Source organism: Mesocricetus auratus, unplaced genomic scaffold, assembly GCF_017639785.1.
Source record: "Mesocricetus auratus isolate SY011 unplaced genomic scaffold, BCM_Maur_2.0 Super-Scaffold_100691, whole genome shotgun sequence".
Lineage (NCBI taxonomy): Eukaryota > Metazoa > Chordata > Mammalia > Rodentia > Cricetidae > Mesocricetus > Mesocricetus auratus.
The window spans coordinates 11,343,780-11,365,213 of NW_024429267.1; the positions used below are offsets into that span (position 1 = coordinate 11,343,780).

General features: G+C 45.9%; 1 protein-coding gene across 3 annotated transcripts in view; it reads right to left on the bottom strand.

Moving 5' to 3' along the window:
* Window positions 1–21,434, bottom strand: part of LOC101829808 (myocardial zonula adherens protein) — an 88,321-nt gene that overhangs the window by 42,329 nt on the left and 24,558 nt on the right. For all 3 annotated transcript variants that reach the window (XM_040740315.1, XM_005075460.4, XM_013117456.3), the window contains exons 3-8: window positions 15,250–15,405; window positions 11,493–11,585; window positions 10,552–10,665; window positions 6,948–7,100; window positions 3,868–3,993; window positions 2,188–2,316 (exon numbers count right to left, since the gene is read on the bottom strand). In XM_040740315.1, the coding sequence (XP_040596249.1) occupies window positions 2,188–2,316; window positions 3,868–3,993; window positions 6,948–7,100; window positions 10,552–10,665; window positions 11,493–11,585; window positions 15,250–15,405 (771 nt within the window). The remainder of the gene's footprint in view (window positions 1–2,187; window positions 2,317–3,867; window positions 3,994–6,947; window positions 7,101–10,551; window positions 10,666–11,492; window positions 11,586–15,249; window positions 15,406–21,434) is intronic.

The window sequence follows — 21,434 nt, forward strand, 5'->3', positions numbered from 1 at the left end:
GAGCCAGACAGGTGAACACCAGACACACCAGCTCTGGTTTGCCCAAGTGTGTGTCCACACCATTCCCTGGGTTTCACATGTCCTCTAGCCCAGAGCTCAAAACTCACTTGTGGGTTAAACAAAGCACTCTAATCAAATCACATGAGCACCAGTCCAGCTCACGTCTTACAAGTATTTATATTTCCTTCCTTCCTTCCTGCTTCCTTCCTTCCTTCCTTTTGAGACAGGATCTCTCTGTGTAATTCTGGCTGTCTTGGAACTCACTCTGTAGAACAGGCTGGCCTTGAACTCAAAGATCTATCTGCCTCTGCCTCCTAAATGCTGGGATTAAAGGGGTATGCCACCACTGCCCAACTTGAAAATTTATATTTCTAATCAATGATAAACCATATCACTAATCAGGGGCCTGTGGCATTGCTAACTTCCTGAATTCAAAATCATCCAGCAAAGAGGCCCTGAAATTCTGCCCATGTCCTATGGACTAACCCAGTCATGTTTACACAGGGGTAGTCACTTTTAAAGGATATATTTCTGCCATTATGGCCAGAACAATGGTTCCCACACACACAAAGAAGTTCAGATCTGGTCCCTTGTAAACATTATCTCACACAAAAAAGGGAGCTTTGCAAGAATGGTTAATGATCCAAAGAGTCTCATTGGTAGAGTTGAGCTCTTATTAGAGGAGGCAGTAGAGTCAATATCAGGGGGCTAGGAAGTTATTACATGGCTATGGGTATGGGCTACAAGCCAAGTAATAAGGGTTGTGCCCAGGAGTTAGAAAAGGCAAGAAAACAGTCTTTCTTTTAGAACTCCCCAAAACCTGTCAACATCTTCATTCTAGGACTCCTCACTTCCAGACAGAAACTGACTTTTTGGCAATTTATTTCAGTAGCAATAAGAAACATAGGTGTGTCAAACTATATGCTTCACAAACTTTGCTGAATGTATAAACATACATGTGTAAATTTAAGTTTGTCCTAAACAGTAAGAATTTTTGCAAGCACTTCTTTGAAAAGAAAAATCAGGATAATGTTAATAAAGGCACAGTGTCTGTCATCACTGGAATGATAGTAGAGACGCATTATAGATACTAATATAGCAAAATCCCTTAAAATGCATTTGCCAAGCCCTGCTGGTGGGGGGTGGGGGTGGGGAGGTGCTTTGCGAGCTCCTCTGAGAAGGACTGTGCCTCACTCACATTCTTGGTAATTCTACCCAAAACACTTGTACGACTGACATGGGCTCCAGACCTAAATGGTGAGATTCTGTTTTCAGGGTAGGGGTGGGGACACGGGCATGAGTAAGAAAGGGGTCTGTAACTACCCTCGTCAGAGGTGTGAAGGCCTGGGTGACCAGCCAGTAAGGAGAGGTCAGAGGCCCACCCCTAGATTTATCTGAAGCCTAGACAGACCTTGCTCCACCATTAGGTTGGGTGTCTGGAATTAGGCTCTAATGACATCATGTCCAAAGTGGGTCCAGTGCTATCTGCAACTTCAGTCCAACTGGAAAGCTGTTTTCCAGAAGCTAGAGCCAGCTTTGGCCTACAACTCCAGAAATCAACCTCTAGCTGCTCAATGTCACCGTGTTTTCTCTTCCTCTCCTTCCTGTCTTTTCTCTTCCACTTCCTGCCTCATTTCTGCACCCCCGCCCAAGTCTGGCTTGTCAACTCTGTAAGCCCCCACCCCATTGTCAGCTTGTTTACCACACACGATGAGTTTGCTGCCCCATCTCATTCAGGTCCCAGGCGCGTCATGGAAAAGCCAACCTGTCCCAGACACATGCCCCAGAAACAAGAGGGGCGGAGTGCTGAGGGAGCCTCCAAATACATTGCCTCATCAGGTTAAAGGACAAGCACATCTAGAGAACCCACAAAGCTAGTTGCTGCAATATTAATTGCAGAAAGAATTTTACAGGTGACATATTTTTTAAGCACATCAAAATAATTTTGATGGGCTGGGCTGGGTTTGTCTAACACATGCACGAGGCCATGGGTCCGACTGCCAGGACTACAGAGAAAAACAATAGAAACAGTTACCAGAGAGGAAGACAAGAACTTTGTTCAGCTTCCTTCTGTGCTGTCACAGGATGTGTTGCACTGAAAACTGGGGGGCTGACAGGAGTCAGCACTGAGGCTGCTGACCCTAGGAACTGGGCAGGGGGACAGCAGGCCCAGGCCGCATCTGTTACCTTCTCCATCCGCTCAATCAGCCTGTCGAGCTCTCCGATTCTCTGGTCTTTCTCCTCCAGGCTGAGCTCAGCTGCCTCCATCTTTTTATTGGCCTCTTCGATGGCTTTCAGAAAGCTATTGGTTTCTTCCTGCAATAGGCACACACTCTCCTCAGCAAGTCACCCAGGTGACTCACCTAAATGCAGACAGTGCCTCACTGGGTCATGATCTCCCTGTGAAAGCATGACCCTGGGGCCCACATTTCTCACACACAGTGAGCTCGACTGTCATGGGTCTGGTTTCACCTCTGAAAGAGAACGTCATGTAGGTAGTCTCCTTTAACTTTATTTAAGAGTTTATATCTATTTTGTGGGTGGAGATTTGGGTGCCAGGGTACGTGTGTGGAGGTCAGAAGGGGGGGGCAGCCTGCAAACGCCTGCTCTCTTCCTGCAGCATGTGGGCTTTGGGATGTGCTCAGCTCATCATCTCTGCAGTAAGCCTCTTTACCTGCACAGCACTTGCTGGTCCCTTGTGTGGCTTTTCCATGGGCCCAGTAACTCTCTCCTAAAAGCTTATGTTCCACACGTGTAAAAAAGAAACAAAACAAAATAGCCTGTGAAGGCTTAAATAACAAATGCTCAGAGTGTCACTACTGTGCGGGCCAGCATACAACTGAGGCAGAATGAGGAAATTCCGGCTCTTCCTCCCACAATGCAATGCACCAATTTACTCTAAAGGAAAAACCCAAACATCTGGTGCATTGATTGCGCCTTCAAGGACACAGATGAACCAGACACAGACGGACTCCTTCAAAGAATGTGGGCCCTCCTAGAGAGGCCAGGATGTGAGCCCACCTCTAGACATAGGCACAGTCCAATCCCACAGCCAGGAGGAGGGAGAATGGCTTTCTGAGGACAAAGTCACTTCTAGCTGTGGGAATGTCAGACCTCAGGATGGAGAGAGTGGAGTTTCCAAGGCTGGGGGCAAAGGTATAATCCGGGATGGGGGCGTGGGAGGTTTCAGAAAGAGGAACAAACAGAGTAAAGAGACAAACCCAGGATCTACTTGGATGTGGGTGGATGGTCCTACTAGCTGGAGAAATGTGTACTTTGATACAGAGTCAATGGGTTACTCAGAAGGAGGAAAATGTGAGTGAATGAACAATCAAATAAATCCCTTGAGCTCGAGAGACAGCTCAGTGGGTGAAGAGCTTTCTGAGCAAGCATGAGGACCTGAGTTCAGATTCCTAGCGTGCAAGTAAAAGCTGGGCATGACAGTGCTTGCCTGTGTCCCCAGCACTGTGGAGGCTAACACAGGGCCGTAGGGGTTGGGTGTCCTGGGAAATTGCTGGCCAGCAGCCTAAATGCCAAGCTCCAGGTTCAGTGAAAGACTCTGTGTCAAAATAAAGAATAAAGAAGGTGGAGAACGGCAGAGGCGCACTCCCAGCGTCGGTCTCTCCTCTCTGTAAGTGTGCGCATGAGCAAGGACATCTGTCTACACAGTGCACACATATAAGACATGCGAGATGGAGAATGAATGGACGAATGAATGAATGAATGGACGAATGAATGAATGAATGAATGAATGACTCCCCTGATTTCTCTTCACATCCAACCTCAAGACTCTCTTCGAGGACGAAACCTTCCTATCAACCCTGCCAGCCCCATCCCGTGCGGTGTTTTGAGCGCATGCGCACGCACCAGGAGCGCCTCCTTCTCCGCGCTGTGCCGGCGCTGCGCCTCCTGCAGTCTCTCCTCATACTGGCTGTACAGCTTCCTCGTCATCTCCCGCATCACCTCTGCGTTGGCTTCCTGGGATGACTCCACCTGCAAAGAGTCTCACTGCAGAACTGCAGCCTGTACCTCGCCCCGCTAGCGCATCTGCACACCAAGGTCAGAGCATGACTCCCAGGGAGGAGCAGCAGGCAGGAGGGCAGGGGGAGAGAGCAGAGCTTACACCAGTGAAAGGCAGCACTGGACACTAAGTTATTTAGGAGGATTGGGACAGGGTGTTTCAGAGAGCAAATCTTTCAGAAGGTCACTTCTTGGGGCTGGGGAGATGGGCTGAGTTGGTAAAGTTTTTCCAGAATCCACGGGAAAAGCAAAAAAGAAAGAAAAGGAAAACAAACCAACAAAACAGCCAGGCACGGTGGCTCACACGTCTAACTCCCAGCACTGAGTAGTCAGAGACAGGTAGACGATCCCTGGGGCTCACCGACCAGTCAGCTATAATCAGCAAGCCCCAGGTCTCCGTGAGAGACTCTGTCTCAAAAGTAAGATGGACAGCTCCGTTGACCTCTGACCTGCACCCATGCATATACACATGTGCATCCACACACATGCACCCATGTGCACATACATGTACAACTTATTTTAAAGATAGCTTGTCTAATCAACCCCATTCACTGCACTGACAAACCCCATCTCTAAGTCAGGCCTTATTAAGCACAAATAAGAAATCTGCGCTCATCTTTCCCGCACTGCATGCTTTCCAAACTGCTGTCTTTGGAAGCGTCTTGACGCAGTGGAGCCACAGAGCTGGGAGCCCTTAGTGGCTAGCCAGGGCAGGCACAATTTGAGAGTCTTTGGAGCTGGGTGGGGCAGGGCTCCAGGAATGGTGTCTCCTTTCTGGCCTTCAATGAGGACCTCATATCACTGACCCGATGCTGCTGCAGGTGTGCCTGGGCCCCTCCTGTCAGGCTTCTGTTTGTCTAAGACACCTGAGCATGTAAGTACCTCGCCTGTGGGAAAGGGAGCACCCTTTGGCCTTAATAAGTTGCATGTTGTCTACTCTTGATGCCATTGAATGTTCATCTCTGGGTAAGTGTCGGTACTGAGAATCCATAGGATGGAAATTCGAGAGCAAAAGTTATCATTCGCTCAGAACGTGGGTCCACACCACACTCCATTTCTGCTGCACACGCGCAGTGGAAAGGGACTCTGAGACCTGTTCACGCTGTATTCCAGCTGCACTTTGAGTCCCTGAAACCCCTTTCACTTTTAATTTGAAGGATAAAACTAAAGGAAGAGTGGAGAAAAACCTTTTGAGCTCCAGTGGTCAGGACCAAACTCAGTGTTGGTCTCTAAGACAGGCTTCTGTAGGCTGGACACAAGGGATCTGAGCTGCCAGGCTACCTTGCCATGCCTGGTGACATACCATCCCAGAGCAAAAGGGAACACACAGGACAGACCCAAACAGTAGGAGCTCAATAAGTGCTCTTGGAGTGAACAGGTACATGAAGGATTAATTCAGGGATTTCTGACTTCTTCCATAACAATCTTTTTTAATTTTCAAAGTAATGCCTAGTGAGAAATAGAATGCATAAAATAAGAAAGAGAGGGGGAGAGAAAGGGAGAAAGGGAGGAAGGAAAGAAGGAAGGAAGAAGGAAGGAAGGAAGGAAGAAAGGAAGAAAGGAAGAAAGGAAAAGGAAGGAAGGAAGGACTGACCGGGGGCTGGAGAGATGGCTCAGCAGTTAAGAGCACTTTCTGATCTTCCTGAGGACCTAAGTTCCCTTCCCAGTTCCCAAGCACCTTTCTCCAGCTCTGAGGGATCTGATGCCCTTTTCTGGCCTCTGTGAGCACTGCACTCAGGGACACAAGCCCACACTCAGATACATACATTTACATACAATTAAAAATAATAAAAACAGAAAGAGTTGCCTTACTTGAAGGGAAAGCAAAGAAGGGCTGAGGTACTCCGCCCAAGCCTGGCCCCAGGGTGGCTGTGACAGCAGGACCCCAGAGGGGAACGACAGAGTCTGCTGTGCAGCATGACAGGCACAGGGAAGAAGACACCACCCGATGGTTTTCCTAATTGAATTGTTAGCAGCTCCACTCTTCACTAGCATAGTCTGGCTTGGGCACTAAGTTATGCATGATTCACAGAATAGCTTAAGGCTGCACAGAACACAACTTGAAAACACAGTCTTGGGAGGGGGTAGCTCGTGAGGCCACACCTGTTCTTAGGTATCTGTAGACAGTTTATGGTGGCTAGGGGATAGAAACATTTTTTTCAGTGGTGTAGCCATTGGTAAGCTGCTCATGTCGGGATCCCATAAATAATTTCTCACACATACTCCTATAAGTAAGCCTGATTATACTCACATACACAAAAAGACACACAAGCAAAAGCAGTACTGGCCGGAACTAGGAAGGTGATAATGAGGGGGAGATAAGAGAGTAATGAGGGAGTGGATATGATCAAACTACACACACACACATGTATGAAAATGCCATGAGGAAACCATTATTATTTTATAGGGGCTTTTAAAAACTTAGGACCCCCAGGCTTGAGTGAAACTTTGTGAAGACCCACTGGTGCTTTCAAAGTTTTAGAAGTTCAGCTTGGGACTACACACAGTCCCAGTGGGCAAGAGGGACAGATATTTGGTGTGGTGGTGGTAGTGTGTGTGTGTGTGTGTGTGTGTGTGTGTGTGTGTGTGTGTGTGTAGGGCAGGGAAAGTTCTTGGAATTCAAAGAGCATACACATGGTGAAGGGAGAGCCCTCCAAAGCTCGTGAGTATATTCTAGACCCAGGAAGCATACTGCTGGCCTTCCCAATAATATAACCACAATGTCACACAGGACACTGTAGGCTAGGAAAGGTGTACCCCCAATATTTGTGCAGCACCTCAATGCTAGGCAGGGAACTGTGAACAGACACCTCTTGGCACCTTGAGACCATGCCTGTGGGTAAGGAAGCCTAATGAGAAAGAGAATGGGGAAAGGGAGATGAAGAATTAGGGGAGACAGGTCAGGGGAACAGGGCCGATTACTTTACCTTCATTTTCAGCAGCTGGTTTTCCATTTGAGCAGCCTCCAGCTGCCTCTGCTTCTCCCGCAGCTTGTCCATGGAGGCTTCATAGGTCTGCTGCAAATGCCTGATTTGATCCTTGATGTTGCTATTTTCCAAAGTCACATCCACAAGGGTTTTCTATTTGGGTGAAAATTAAGAACCCAGATCTAGTGACATAACACACAGCGGCAGCACCCCATTCTGAGTCACGCTATAGCAGCTCCCAGGTGGGGACCAGGGAGTCCCACCGCGGCTGAGGCCTGTTGGTTTAGTGGACCACAGCCTTCCCTACAATCCCCAACAGCTGTGGGCCATTAGACTTGCCTCTGCTTAGGATGGGAAGATGGATTAAGTGGAATCTTTCTCAGGGAAAATGCTCAAAATACTATCGTTTCACATGGTGGGGGGGGGAGCAAGTGTAAACACAGTCCAATCCCATTCATAAATCCAAACCCATGAAAGCTTTCCCTACATAACAATTGAGATGTGTTCCTGTTTTGTTGTTTCCCTGTCTTTTCCATATTCTCACAGTGAAATAAAAGTATTTTATAGACTAGAGACAAAGTTCACAGTTTTGCCTGACAAGTGTCAAGAACCTGCTAAGGGGGCTAGGGATGTAGTTCAGATGGTGGAGGGCTTGGCTAGTGTGCTGGTTAGTCAGCTTGACACAGCCAGAGTCATCCAGAAAAGGGAAATCTCGATTGAGAAAACGCCTTCCCCCAGACCGGCCTGTGGGCAAACCTGTGGTGAACTTTTCTTGATTGGTAATTGATGTGAGAATACATAGCTCACCATGGCCTGTGCTGCTCCTGGGCAGCTGGTTCTGGGTTATATAAGGAAGCAGGCTGAACGAGTCTGTAAGCAGCACTCCTCTATGGCCTCTGCATCAGCTCCTGCCTCCAGGTTCCTTCCCTGACTTCTTTCAATGATAGGCTGTGATGTGGAAGTGTAAGCTAATAAGCCCTTTCCTCCACAAGTTGCTTTTGGTCAGGATGTTTTATCAAGACAATAGAAAGCAAACTAGGAAACCCAGCATGCACACAGTCCAGGGGTCCACTCCCAGCACTGTATACATGATGTGTGGTAGCTCAGGTCTGTAATCATAGCACTGAACAGGTAGAGTCAGGAAGGTCTAATTCAAGGTCATCCTGGGCTACATGGTGAGTTTGAAGCCAGCCTGAGAACATGAGACCATTTCTCAGGAAAAAAATACTGCTGACTGACTGCTGCTCCAGGACACTCATGTGGGTGAAACTAATTAAATTAATAATGCTGCTGTTTGCTGCTTCTGTTTCTATTTAATGAGTGAGAAATGATTCCTATAATCCCTGGACTCTGCGCACTGGATACTGGGGTGTGGGCATTATCTGCAACTTCAGGTTGCAAGACTCAGAACCTGGTGCCAGATGGTGTTGTGGAACAATCTTTTTGAATGCTGTGAAGATGTGTCTTTGCCAAGGTGCCTTCTGATTGGTTTAATAAAAGAGCTGGCTGGCCAATAGCTAGGCAGGGAAAGGTTAGGCAGGATTTGGGGGAGGGGGAGCCAGATGCAGAGAAAGCAGGAGATGAACATGCCACAATGAAAAAAGGTACCACCACATAGTAGAACATAGATAAGAAACAAGAGTTAATTCAAGTTGTAAAAGTTAGTTGGTAACAAGCCTAAGATATCGACTGAGCATTTATAGTTAGTAAGTCTCTGTGTGGTTATTTGGGAGCCGGCTGGTGAGACAGAGCTGACTAGACAGAGAAAGTCCACCTACAAGATGGCATATCTATCTCCTCTGTCCTCTGATGAATGACTGGTCTCTGAAGATTCCCCATCCCTCCTCATCAGATGACAACGTACCAAAGCCCACTTGAATCACGTTAGAAACTGTCACTGGAGATTTAAAGTTATCAAAGGAAACACTGAAGCCACTGGAAGATTCCAGGAGATGCAGAAGACATCTAGCCTAATGTCCAAGTCCTTCTGGGAGAAAAACGGATGCACAAACACTTAGTCTTGACCAGGAGACCAGATTTGTCTAATTCTGTCTCTGCCACTAGCTCAACACTTTATGTCGTTGATCTCTGCTGGCTTCAGTTTATCCACAGAAGTCAGGATTTTGGAGCCTATCTCCACAGTCTGCCCAGCTCTGCCTTTCAAAGAAATGAAGCCAAGAGTCTGGTCTTTGTCAGTCATGACAAACATGAGTAGAAGGGACACATGGAAGAGTCTGGGATCTTGCACAAGTAAGAAGTCAATGACTGACCTTCAGATATGACTGACGGCATAATCTTCTAGTTGTGTGGCTCTGCTAGCAGTCCAGGATTCAGAGACTAAGGGCCCTTGGGTTAGGAATAACCCTGTTCTATTAATTGACCTATGAGTTAAATGCCTAGATTGTCAACTAAACAGCACATGAGAAGAATTTGCCTTAAAATGCATTGTTTTTCTGGGAAGAAAAACCCAGAGATGTAGTGCAGACACAAGCAGGTCCAAACTTAGGTTGGGCAAAGCCTCTCTGGTAGGCTGAGCAGTGAAATGGTTTCCAAGAGGGAAGGAAAGAGGGCCTTGGCAATCCCTCTTCAAGATAGGAGGAAGGGAACAAAGAGCTCCCGAATGAACCAGGGGGTTGGCCTGAGGCCAGGGGGAAGCTGGCATACACAAAACGGAGCCAGGAAAAGCATGGGACTGCAGCCCAACCAGAAATGGGCATCCCAGACAAACCCAAACACAGCCCTGCCCCACCCACTGCTGGAAGCTGGCCGAGCTTTGTTGCCTCTGGGCTCCATCAGCTATGGCTGGTGAATTCTAAGTTCTATGGGAAATGGAGGAGCCCAGTCTGCTGGCCTGTTTGCTCATCCACAAAACTATTTACACAGGACCAGAAAGCATTAGAAATGAGTGGGCTGAATGCTTAAGAAGACATTAAAAGATAAGCCAAGTAAACTCAGAGGATGACAGACATGATTGTGGATTTGGAAAGGAAACCCAAGGGCTTTCTCTGAACATCTTCAAATGAACTTGCATGCTAGGCAGGAAACCTCTCAGTTGGAAGAGTAAAGACTGAAAGCCCTTTAATGTTTAGCTCAGAGCAAGTATCTGGTAGTGGATCTTAATTAGGAATGTCTATTAAGAAAGTCTTCATTCTCTGGAACACACATGATGCTTTCCAACATAAGTGCTTTCTGGGAGAGTTACTTCCCATGACAGGTTGCATTTTGTCTTTGGCATTATGTCTTTTCTGTCACCAAGTGGGACTTCCTGAAGCACCAGAGCTACAAGGAGAAGATAGTTATGTGTTGTGTAAACACAGGGGACCACTTAGGTACCTAGAAAGCAGGAGACATCTCCATCCCAGAGCTGAGTCTAAAACCCCATTGACACAGGTGCCTGACAGAGAGAGGCTCAGCACTTCTGTTGGAAGTGTTTCCTCTGACTTCCTCCCCGCCTTCCAGAAACTGTGTTTACCAGGCCTGTGCTTAAAGGACCATGGCTGACCATGGGACATTCTGTGCCTTTTCTGCAAATAGGTCCCAGTTCTGTTTAAGCTCGCCGCCCTATAAAGAGAAGGTTCCCAGATAAGGGGAGGCAGAGAGATACCTGCAGGCCAACAGAGTCAGACGCCAATGCTGAGTTCATGGCACTGAAGCTATCCAGGGCAGACGACTGTGCTTGGATGTGGCTGTCTAGGTACTCCTGCTGAGCTTGAGAAACCTGGAGAGAGGAAGACAGTCACTCAAGACCAACCTACACCCCATAGATTCTAGGGAGGGGGAAATTTTCTGAGAGCAGGCACATCTGCTTCAGTTATATTTACGGTAAAACTATAGACTACAAACCAACATAGGGGGCCAGGGAGCTAGCTTAGTCAGTAAACAGCTGTCCACGAAAGAGAGAACACACTTCCTTTTTCTTGGTGTGTATTTCAATTTGGATGTTTTTAAACTGCTACAAGTGATGCTAAAAATAATTAGTTCATCCACATGTCATTTTGCACCTGGGGGGGTTAACCTGTAGAATAAATTCTTAGGAATGGAATGTGAGGGCTGGGACTGTGGCTTGGATGGTAGAGCATGTACAAGGCCAAGGGTTTGATCCTTATCACCCTATAAACCAGGCATGGTGGTGCACACCTATAATCCCTTCACTGGGGAGGCAGACACAGAACGAGGAGTTCAAGTTCATTCGAGATTGAGCCCATCCTGGACTACACAGGACTTCATTTTTCAAAAAAGATAAAAAATAAATTTAAGTAGGCCGTTCACTAGAATTGATCTGGGTAGGGGCTGGAGAGATGTCTCAGCAGTGAAAAGCATGTACCTTGTAATGCATCTACAAGGAAGATCATTAGACATTCTCCTTTGGATAATAAAGTTCAATCTGTGACTTGAGAAAACGTTCTCTCGGATCATATAAAGTCTGACTCCATAAGAAGCATAAGCTATTTAAACATCTCCAGGTCACTGGGCATAAGTCCCAAGCCTTGCCATCCTCTCACAGCCACAGTGCCAACGGGTGGGCTTACCGACTGGTGGGCTTACCGACAGGTCCTGGGTGAGCTGGCGTATCTTCTGCCTCATCTCATCATAGTCTCCGTACATCCGCTTCCTCACTTTCTCCAAAGTGGCCCTCACCTGCAGCCACAAGAATGCTCATGAGACATCAAGTTACCATAGTTGCACGAAGCATACTGGAAACTTTATTAATAAGAGAAAGATCCACCAAAAAAAATCTTAAGAACAAGACATGTAGCAAATTAAGTGACAAGATCACTTTCAACATCTAGTTAGAAACAATGGAAATGATCCAAACAATACAGTTTATTATCAAGGAGGATAAGAACTAATAAACATTAAGTTATCCAAGCAATAAACTGAGGAACAACCGCTTTGTTAAAACCCACCCTTCACCCTCAAACACCGTTTGAACAAAGTTTACCCCTTCCAATCACATGTTTTTACAAGCAGGGAGATTTTACCTAATCGACTGTAAACACATAGCTATGAGAATGAAAACGTTCCGAAGCAACAGAACACACACGGGGAGTAACAGAGAGGAAAGTGGTCCCCAACTCCTCACCCACACAAACACTGCGGAAGTCTGGACTAGGGTGACTATCAGGAAATTGTTAAGTGGGAAGCTCATGCACAACCCTGTTTCCCCATCTTCTGGTCTCCATAGATGCTTGGTAAAGTTCTTGAGAGTTCCCCAACAGATCAAGAAGTCTGGAGATGGCTCCCTCTAGGCACACTCCAGGCTGTCTAGCTTACAAATGAATGGAAGCAGTCTGGTTTGAGTGCAAATGTTTAAGAACGGTACTGGAAGACTTGATACTGAAGGTATACTTGTGTAAGAAACTCCTTATTTTGCTTTGGAACTTTTGTTTTCTCTTTCTTGTACTAGGGATTTGAACTCAAGGCCTTGAGCATGCTAAGCAAGAATGCTAACACTGAGTTACATTTTCTTTTAGAATGGATGTTGGTGGAGAGTTCTAAGACAGGAGGCAAGACCTCAAGCATTCCCCAGATGAGGTTAATTTTTTTTAAGATTTATTTTTTTAAAGTGTGTATGTGTGTGTGTGTGTGTGTGTGTGTGTGTGTGTGTGTGTGTGTGTGTGTGTGTTTTCATGAGTGCCAGGAGAAGCCAGAAGAAGATGTAGGTCTCTTAGAACTGCTGTTACAGATACTTGTGAGCTGCCTGAAATGGGTAAGGTGCTGGGAATCAAACTTGGGTCCTCAGTAGTAGGAACTCTTAACCCCTAAGCCATCTCTCCAGTCCCTACCCACATGAGTTCTAATTACCCACTTTCTTCTCAGTGACCACAAACGACTGGGAAATGAGTCTCAAAGCATGACACTTCATTCTAGGGAGTAAATAACTCTATCACCCTAGGTGGCTCTTGTGCTGTCACCAGACTCTCGAGATGGGTGTTGCTCCCACTGAAGAGTGTAGGAAGCCAACAAGGCCAGGGCGCCTCCCATCAGGGAGCAAGGGCAACAAACTCATAAACACACTGAGGAATGAGCAGGCTGGATCTGACACCGGCCATTGAAGGTGCACCTAGAAATTAACTCTGTATTGCAGATCACAGTGGAGGGTGGGAATTTTGGGTCAGAACCAGTTCTGTGATTTCAGCGCATGTCATTTATATCTGAGGATTAGCCCGAACCTGCTGTATTGTATTTGTCTTGGGCAATTTGGGAGTCTCAGTTCTACATAGAAGGTTTGCCTCTAAAACTTCTACAGCAATCCCAACTGATATGGAGCATGTAAATGAAGACAGTCTAAATAGTTTCTTGAGAAAGTCTGCAATTGTTAAAAAAAATCAAAAACAGAAACCCCCCCCCCCCACAATCTGAGGGCTGGAGAGATGGCTCAGCAGTTAAGAGCACTGACTGTTCTTCCAGAGGACCTAGGTTCAAATCTCAGTACTTACATCGAAGCTCACACCTGTCTGTAACTCCAGTTCCAGGGCTTCTGACACCCTCCCACAGACATAAATGCACGCAAAACACCAAAGCATATAAAATAAAAATAAGTTATATAAAAAACAGTCTGGAATTAAATATTCTGAATGATTAAAAAGACTATCTTTTGGAGCTCAGATACCTGGGTGTTCAAGACTGGTGGTTGTAAAACATTGTATGTATGTATGTATGTATGTATGTATGTATGTATGTATGTGTGTATGTGTGTATGTGTGTGTGTGTGCTCATGTGCCCATATGCATGTGAGTATGTGTGTGTGGTGTATGTACCTGTTCTTGTGGGTGATGCATGTATGTGTAAGGGTGTGTGTGTGTGTGTAGGTCAGAAGTTAACATTAGGTATATTTCTTGATCATTTTCCACCTTATTTTTTGAGGTAGGGTCTCTCACTGAACTTGGAGCTCATCTATTCAGCTACAGTGGCTGGCCAGTGAGCTCCAAGCATCATCTTGTCTACCCCACCAATGCAAGAGTTATAGATGCCAGAAACCACACAGTTTTTACATGGATATTGGGATCTGAACCCTTGGATCTTCATGCTTATGCAATAGGCAATTTATGAATTGCACCATCTCCCAACCCATGTGTTTGTTATAAAAAAAACCCCAACAATTCATACAATAGCTAAGACAATGTGGCTTTGTACATCATCTGTCCCAAGTCAAATGAGCCTCACAAAACTGGAGGCTTTGACCTCAGGGATGAGAGCCCACCTATAGATGAATAAACTGAGGCCTAGAGGACAAAAGGCCGCACTAAGAGGAACCTAGGTTTGATATGGAAGCAGAACCAATGAGCTCACAGGCCAGGGGACTTCTCCAGCCTGTTACATTCGCTTCCTCCAGCACTGAGCTGTGGGTCTGTGTCTGGAGCCCATACACACCATTTCTTCTGTCTTATAACTAGTCTGGTTTGAGTTTGGCAACATCACTCAGACTAGTGTGGAAGGAGGGGACACTGGGTATCACAAAAAGAGACAGACAGGCAGCCATCAAAATATTTGAAGATAATGATCCAAAATGTTAACCACAGAAGAGATTGAATGGTGCAAGATGGTCAATTGTTTTCTTCTTCGTATACTTCTCCCAAACTATTTCAGCTTAAAAGACAGGAGGCAATATATGAAATACAAAGAAATTGCATTGGTTCACGTAGACTGTGCCTTGTATATTGTAGTTGACTTCCCAAAATTTATTTCCACCCAAATAATTGGTGTGAACTTGCCAAGTCTGCCTATGACCCCTGTCAGTGATTGGTGTGGGATGGGGTATGTGACCATCCCTGGCCAAGATGCCATGTAAGGGGAAACCTACTGGGGTCAGGGCAACTTTGCAGAAATGGGTGCCCTGTTTTCTTTCTCCAAACACTGCCATATGTATAGAAGAGACAAGCTTGAGGAGAAAGAAAACCAGACTCAGAGTTTAGCTGTGATCTGCTCCAGACTCATCTCCAGGGAAGACACATCTCCTTCTGAGTTGGTGGTTCTTTTATGAGTAGCCAGCAACACCCACATTCATGCAGTTGCCCAAACACAGACATTATGTGTGTCTGGTAACCTATGCAAAACCACTCAAGATCTCCACACCACACCCAACAGCGCCCTGGGTCTACCAGTAAGTAACAGCCACCCAAGAGAAGCTTGGTGAAGAGTTACACCTGCCCCTATAGCATCACCACAAAGAAATGGAGAAACATTTCCATCCCAAGTAAGACTTTCAAAATGCCTACTTAACACTCCTATTCACGCTTCCGACCCCACCCACCTCTCTGCTTCAGAGAACAGAAAGACAAAACATCCATGAGTGACTCACATCTTTGATGTAGTTCATCTCTTCTTTCAGCTGATTCGTGGACCAGCCATATACAACCATTTCCTTCTGCTGGTTGGGATCCGATCTTCGCACCACACCGTAGACAACACCCTGAGGAAGCTTCCTGGTAGGTTCTCCATTGCTTAGTTCTGGAGGCTAGGAGAAGGCAGGAAATGAGAAAAAGAGTGTAAGTCTCATGAACACAACAATCTTACTGGACACCCATGTGTGATTAAGCAGGCTGCACCTGGCCCTGGGTACCTGGGCAGCAGAAGAAGCTAGGGGCAGAAGGCCGGGTTGGCATCTGCTGGTCACGCTGTTCCTGGCATAGGCTGGGGCTGCCTGCACCCTGGAAAAAAGCATGACTGCCCACTTTTTTCTCTGTGTAGCTTTGTAAACCAGGCTGTCCTTAAACTGCCTCTGCCTCCCGAGTGCTGGGATGAAAGAGGTGTGCCACCACCGCCCAGCTGACTGCCCACTTCTATCAAGTCCTGGTCCACTGTCCTCATTGGTAAGAACCTTCATACCCCATTTTCCCAAGGGGACATCAATTTCTAATTCTCACAAAGATGCCAGAGGAGTTATGTCATGAAACCCTGCACTGAGGAGACACTGATTTCTGCCTTACACCAGTCCCTCCGATGACTTTAACTGCCTGAACAACCTCAGGGCCTAAAATGTGGAAGCTGAGGTTGACTGTCATCTGGTAGAGAAACTGTTCTATGAGGGCAGCTGACCCTGCAGCCAAGCTCTGAGGGAAAGAGATGGGAATGACCTCTTATGAAATATTTCTGGAAAGCCAGGCAGAGGTGGTGTGACTCCAGGCCCGAAGCATCTCCTCACTCTACTTAGCTGGTCTTTAACCCTGCAGTTAAACCCTGAATCATCAAAATGCTGCAATCAAAAGGACCACGTCCTAATCTAGCACAACTTTGTAGGATGAAGGCTTCAGGAAGCAGGAAAAGAAAAAAAAAAAAAAAAACAAAGTGTTTTCTGACCACCAAGAAAATTCCTTCAAATGTTTAGTGTTCACAGGCACTCACCATCACGGAGTTTTTTCCTGTCTACTTCATAGCTGAGGGCATTGAAGTTCAAAGGTGCTAAATAGCTTGTGTGTGATCGCACATTCACATCTAAGCCAATCCTGTGGGTGCTAAGACAGCCCCTCATAGTGAAGGTCTGTTAGACGTGGGGAGACAGAGTAGGGATCTCCTCAAATATGAAGGGGATAAAGGCAAGGAAAAGAAAGAAAAAACAGGAGAGAGAGAGGGGACAAAGGCTGGTGAAATGGTTCAACCAATAAAGTTCTTACCACCAAGCTCAATGACCTGAGTTCCATCTTCGGGTTCTACATGGTGGAAGGAGAGAACTAACACCTACACAAGTTGTTTTCTGACCTCCACATGGGCACTGTGGTTCACTAGCTGGCACACAGGCGCCAGCACACACATACACACACACACACACACACACACACACACACACGCACACGCACACAGAGGGTGGGGGACACAAAGAATAAAAAAAGGCAACAAAGAATATTTTTTAAAGAAGTAACTTTTAAAAGAAAAAAGAGAAGAAGAAAACAAGACCCAGGCTGAGACTTCATAGACAAGCTGCTTCTTCGAAGCTGTCCCAGGAGCTGACCAGGATTTAGTCTACACCACAGGCTACTCCCCTCCATCACCAACTGTTCTCTTTCTTTCCTGTTTTGGGGACAGAGTCTCACTACATATCCTTGGCTGAACTGGAACTCACTAGGTAGACCAGGCTGAACTCACTGAGATCCACCTGCCTCTGCCTCCCAAGTGCTGGGATTAAGTGTGTACCACCACACTGGATTCTATACCAATGTTTTCAGTTACCTTTTTGTAGACTTTTCCCAGGTTTTCAGAAAACTTTTTGAAATACAAACTGTAACTTGCATTTTAAATTATTTATTGTCACAAAATAATTATTACTGAGAACATTCAAAGTTTGTAAAATAAAAAAATAAAACCCAGAAAGATTCATGACAAATTGTTAATCACTTCTGAGAAGGGAACAGTGAAATGAGTTAGAGATGCTGGAGAACAAAAGGGAGACTTTTTTTTCCTTTGTTCTCTGCATTATTTGTGAATACTTTGACCATAGGAACTATTAAAGAAGGGAAAAAACACACCCGATGCTTTTTACTATTCTGTACAAACTTGGGAAGTGGTGTGATGTGAGGATCTTGGTAACAGCCTGAATATGTGTCCCAAGCACCCGGATCCCGTGGGTGCTGCTACTACCCTTGAAATTTGTCAGTTTCAGTGACAAAAGGGCTGCTAAATGGTCCCTGGTGGAGTGACACGCTGGCATTCAGATAGCCCCAATTTGCTAGGCTCCTAATTAGGAAAAGGAAAAGCTCCAATGAAACTCCCCACAGACCAGGAAACACAAGCTGTTCTCCCAGCCCTGGACCCCACCCAGTTCCTGAAAAACAGGCTGCTGATGACAAAGGGCTCTGATGAGACACCTAACACAGCAAGGTGCCCAGAGGGAATCCCGCCCCCTGGCAGATGAGGACAATGCCAGGGGGTCAGCCCTACAATTGCAGTGCTGAAGAGTCTCAGGCAGGGGGATTGCCCTAAGTTTGAGACTAATTGTGGTTGCATAATGAGTTCAGGCCTGTTTGGGTTACAGAGTGAGATACTATCCCAACAAAGAGAAGGATTTATGTGCACTAAAACATACCTAAGATACATTCAGTGAAAAAATGTTTACACTCCGGTTTTTGTTTTAAGAATGTGTGTGGAAAATTTCTATGCGAGTGTAGTGGAACACACCTTTAACCCCAGCACTTGGGAGATAGATCTCTGTGAGTTCAAGGTCAGCCTGGTCTACAGATCGAGTTCTAGGACAGCCAAGACTCCGCAGAGAAACCCTGTCTCAAAAAGCAAAAACAAAACCAAAAAATCAAGAAAGAAAATTTCTAAAATGACACAATCTAAACCTTTGGTGACAATCTCCTCTGTGGGAACAGAATGTCATCTTTTCCTCCGCATCCTTTTGCACGATGGCCTGTTGTTGTTGTTGCTGAATCATTTTTATGTAAACTTTTTAAAAGATTTATTTTGGGGGTGGACACAAAGTTCCACCCCTAGCTGGAGCTACTGGCATTTGATAACTGCTGAGAGTCCGTTTTCTTTAAGGGTGTGACCCCTGGTAGGCTGACCACACTCCAGGACACAGCCCCACGCCCAAGAATATTTGGACAGCACAAACTGGACTGGACTTATTTTTAATAAAGGAGGACATGAAGTTCAGTAGATAAAGAAGTAAGGGTGGGTAGGGGAGGAGTTGGGGAAAGGGTGAATATGATACAAATACATTGTATGAAAGCATCAAAAAATAAATTATTAGTTTTAAAGACTTATTTTTAGTTATCTGTATATGCGTGTATCTGTGTAGGGGTACATGTACATGTACATGTGAGCACAGGTGTCCACAGAACCCAAAAGAGGGTGTCAGATCCCCTGAAGCTGGAATTGCAAGTAGTTGTGAACCACCCAATATGGATGCTGGGAACTGAACTCAGGTCCTCTGCAAGAGCAGAACACATTCTTAGCCATTAAGCCATCTCCTTGGGCCCCTTTATCTCAATTTTCCAAAGAAAACTAAAAGTAAAAATTATTAAAATTTCATCTAAATAAAAGACTTCCAGAAAAGGTTGTGGTCACAGGACTCCGCTGAAAAGCAGGGCTGGTGGCATGGTGTTCCTTAGGGGAAGACGCTGGAACATGCAGGGAAAGTCTGGAAAGGCATTCATGAAGAAAGAGAAGGAAGAAAACATTTGCTACACAGTGATTTTTATTACACTAAAGGAAATTTTTATTTCCATTCGTCCTAACAATCCTACTGTGTAAATGTTATTGTTTCATCTGGGGTGAACACTCAGGTTCCTGTCTCTGTCTTTCCAAATGTGAACGCCTCCAACTACACCACCTCTGAGCCAGCAAAAAAAAAAAAAAAAAAAAAAAAAGCAGGGAATTGGACCTCATGTGGCTATGTGGAATTCCAGCATTTAAAGGGGAAGGGAAGCCGGGAGCCCAGTCCTCGAGTGCCAGAACCGTTTGGAAGAGGAAGGTCAGAGGTAGGGGCTCCTCTCCACTTCCGCTCCTCACCTCCACCCGCCATGATGCTCCCTCTCGCCCCATCTTCTGCCAACTCCTTTTGCCTCGCGCCAATCTTCCCTCTGCCACACTGCTAGGGATGTCCCTTAACCAGGGTGACTTCCTTAGCCCTTCAGAAGCTAGGCTCCTCAGCTCATTCTCCGCCCCACCACAGCCATGCCTGAGTCCTCATGCCCATTCTCTGCATGACCACAGCCGTGCCTGGGTGACTGTGGGTGTCCTTAGGATCAGAGGCCTGCTCCCCGGCAGCGACCAGTCCCAAGACACGAAGGCCTCATCTGTCTTCTTTTCCACCCTAACTGCAGCAGCCAGCAGTCATGGGCACACTGTGACTCTCAGCAAATATTTACTGAATGAATAGAAGTTTTAGAAGCTAGCAGAGGCTCTGGGGAATCACCCTGAATATGCAAATACAGCCCAGCTGAAGGAAAAGCCCTTTGTCCCACTCAGTACAAGGGACAGACAGCAGCCCAGAGCTTCAGCCACAACATGAAACCATGAGAAGTCCCAAGACATCATGTTTAGAAAGTACCAACATGCTTGAGGTCAAATGCTAGAGAACACAGAAAAATGTAAAACTAACATGTTTGCAAATATTTAAAGGTCATTTCTTTTCTTCTCTTAAAATATCCCTAAATGAATATTACTTTCAGACATGATGAAAATTATTGTGGTAATACTAAAAGGTAGTGTTTACCTTTGAGAGAAGCATACTAAAACATTTATGACGTATTTGTTTATATGTGCAGGTGAAGGAAGTGGACAGGATGTCGAGGTGGATTGGCCATGGGTTGGGGGCTACTGTGACTGAGTCAAAGACTAGGAGCTTATTCCACCTCAGTTTCCTTTGGTATAAGTTTCCAACTCTCAATAGTTAAAAGTTTTTCAAAGCTTTAGAATGCTTCTTTATATCTTTAAAAAAAAAACAAGTTTTAAATTATATATGGAGGCTGGCAAGATGGCTCAGCTGGGGAAAATGCTACCTAATCTGAAATGCCAAGTTCCGTCCCTGGAGTCGGCATGGCAGACGGAAATGACTGGCTCCTGCAACTTGTCTTCTGACCGCTACACATGTGTCATCACGCGTGTGTGCACGCGCACGCGCGCGCGCACACACACACACACACACAGAGACAGTAAAATAGACGTAGAAAACAAAAACATGTCTAAATATGGAGAGACGAGCACCTGCAGCCACATGAACACACACACACAAACACACACCCCTTAAAAATAAAAAATAAAATCTTTTGAAAAATATGTATGTATCAGACCTATTATGAATATGTTGGCTCTAAAACAATGCCAGGCAAAATCTTCTTGAAAATTACAGCCTTTTAAGTGTCGAGATGAAAAGAAAGTTCCGGCCACAGAAGGAAGCAGAGACGATTCACAAAGTTGGCATTCCACGACCCCACATAAAACGTATTAAGAGCAGGTGCACACAGTAACAAACAGGAAGAGATTGCCATCCGTGATTTCCCATGAGCACTCACAGCTCAGAATTTACCTCAGGCTCGAGCTACAGCTGTTTTCCCTGGGCTGGAAAAGGATGAGAAGCCACAAAAAGTAACCCAGTCTAAAACTCTAGAAGATGCCCCAAGGGATTCACTGGTGGATGGATGAGTGAGGCTAGTGAGGAGGGCCTAAGTTTTCCCCTCTTAAATGCACGATCTGACAACACAACAAACTCCACTAAGGCAGGGGCTGTATTATTCTTCTCTCTCCTCTTCTCTCCTCTCATCTCATCTCCTCCCCTCCCCTCCCCTCCCCTCCTCTCCTCTCCTCTCCTCTCCTCTCCTCTCCTCTCCTCTCCTCTTCTTCTCACTGCTGTATCTCAACACCCAGCACAGACATTCAATAAACATGGGGAGGATTGCATGTGTGTACATATATGTGTTCATGTGTTGGCAGGTATGCATGTGGGTATGCATTGTGTGTGTGTGTGTGTGTGTGTGCATGTAGAGGTCAGAGGTTGACCTCAGGTGTCAACCTTAGGAATACTGCTCGCCTCTTTTGAGACAGTGC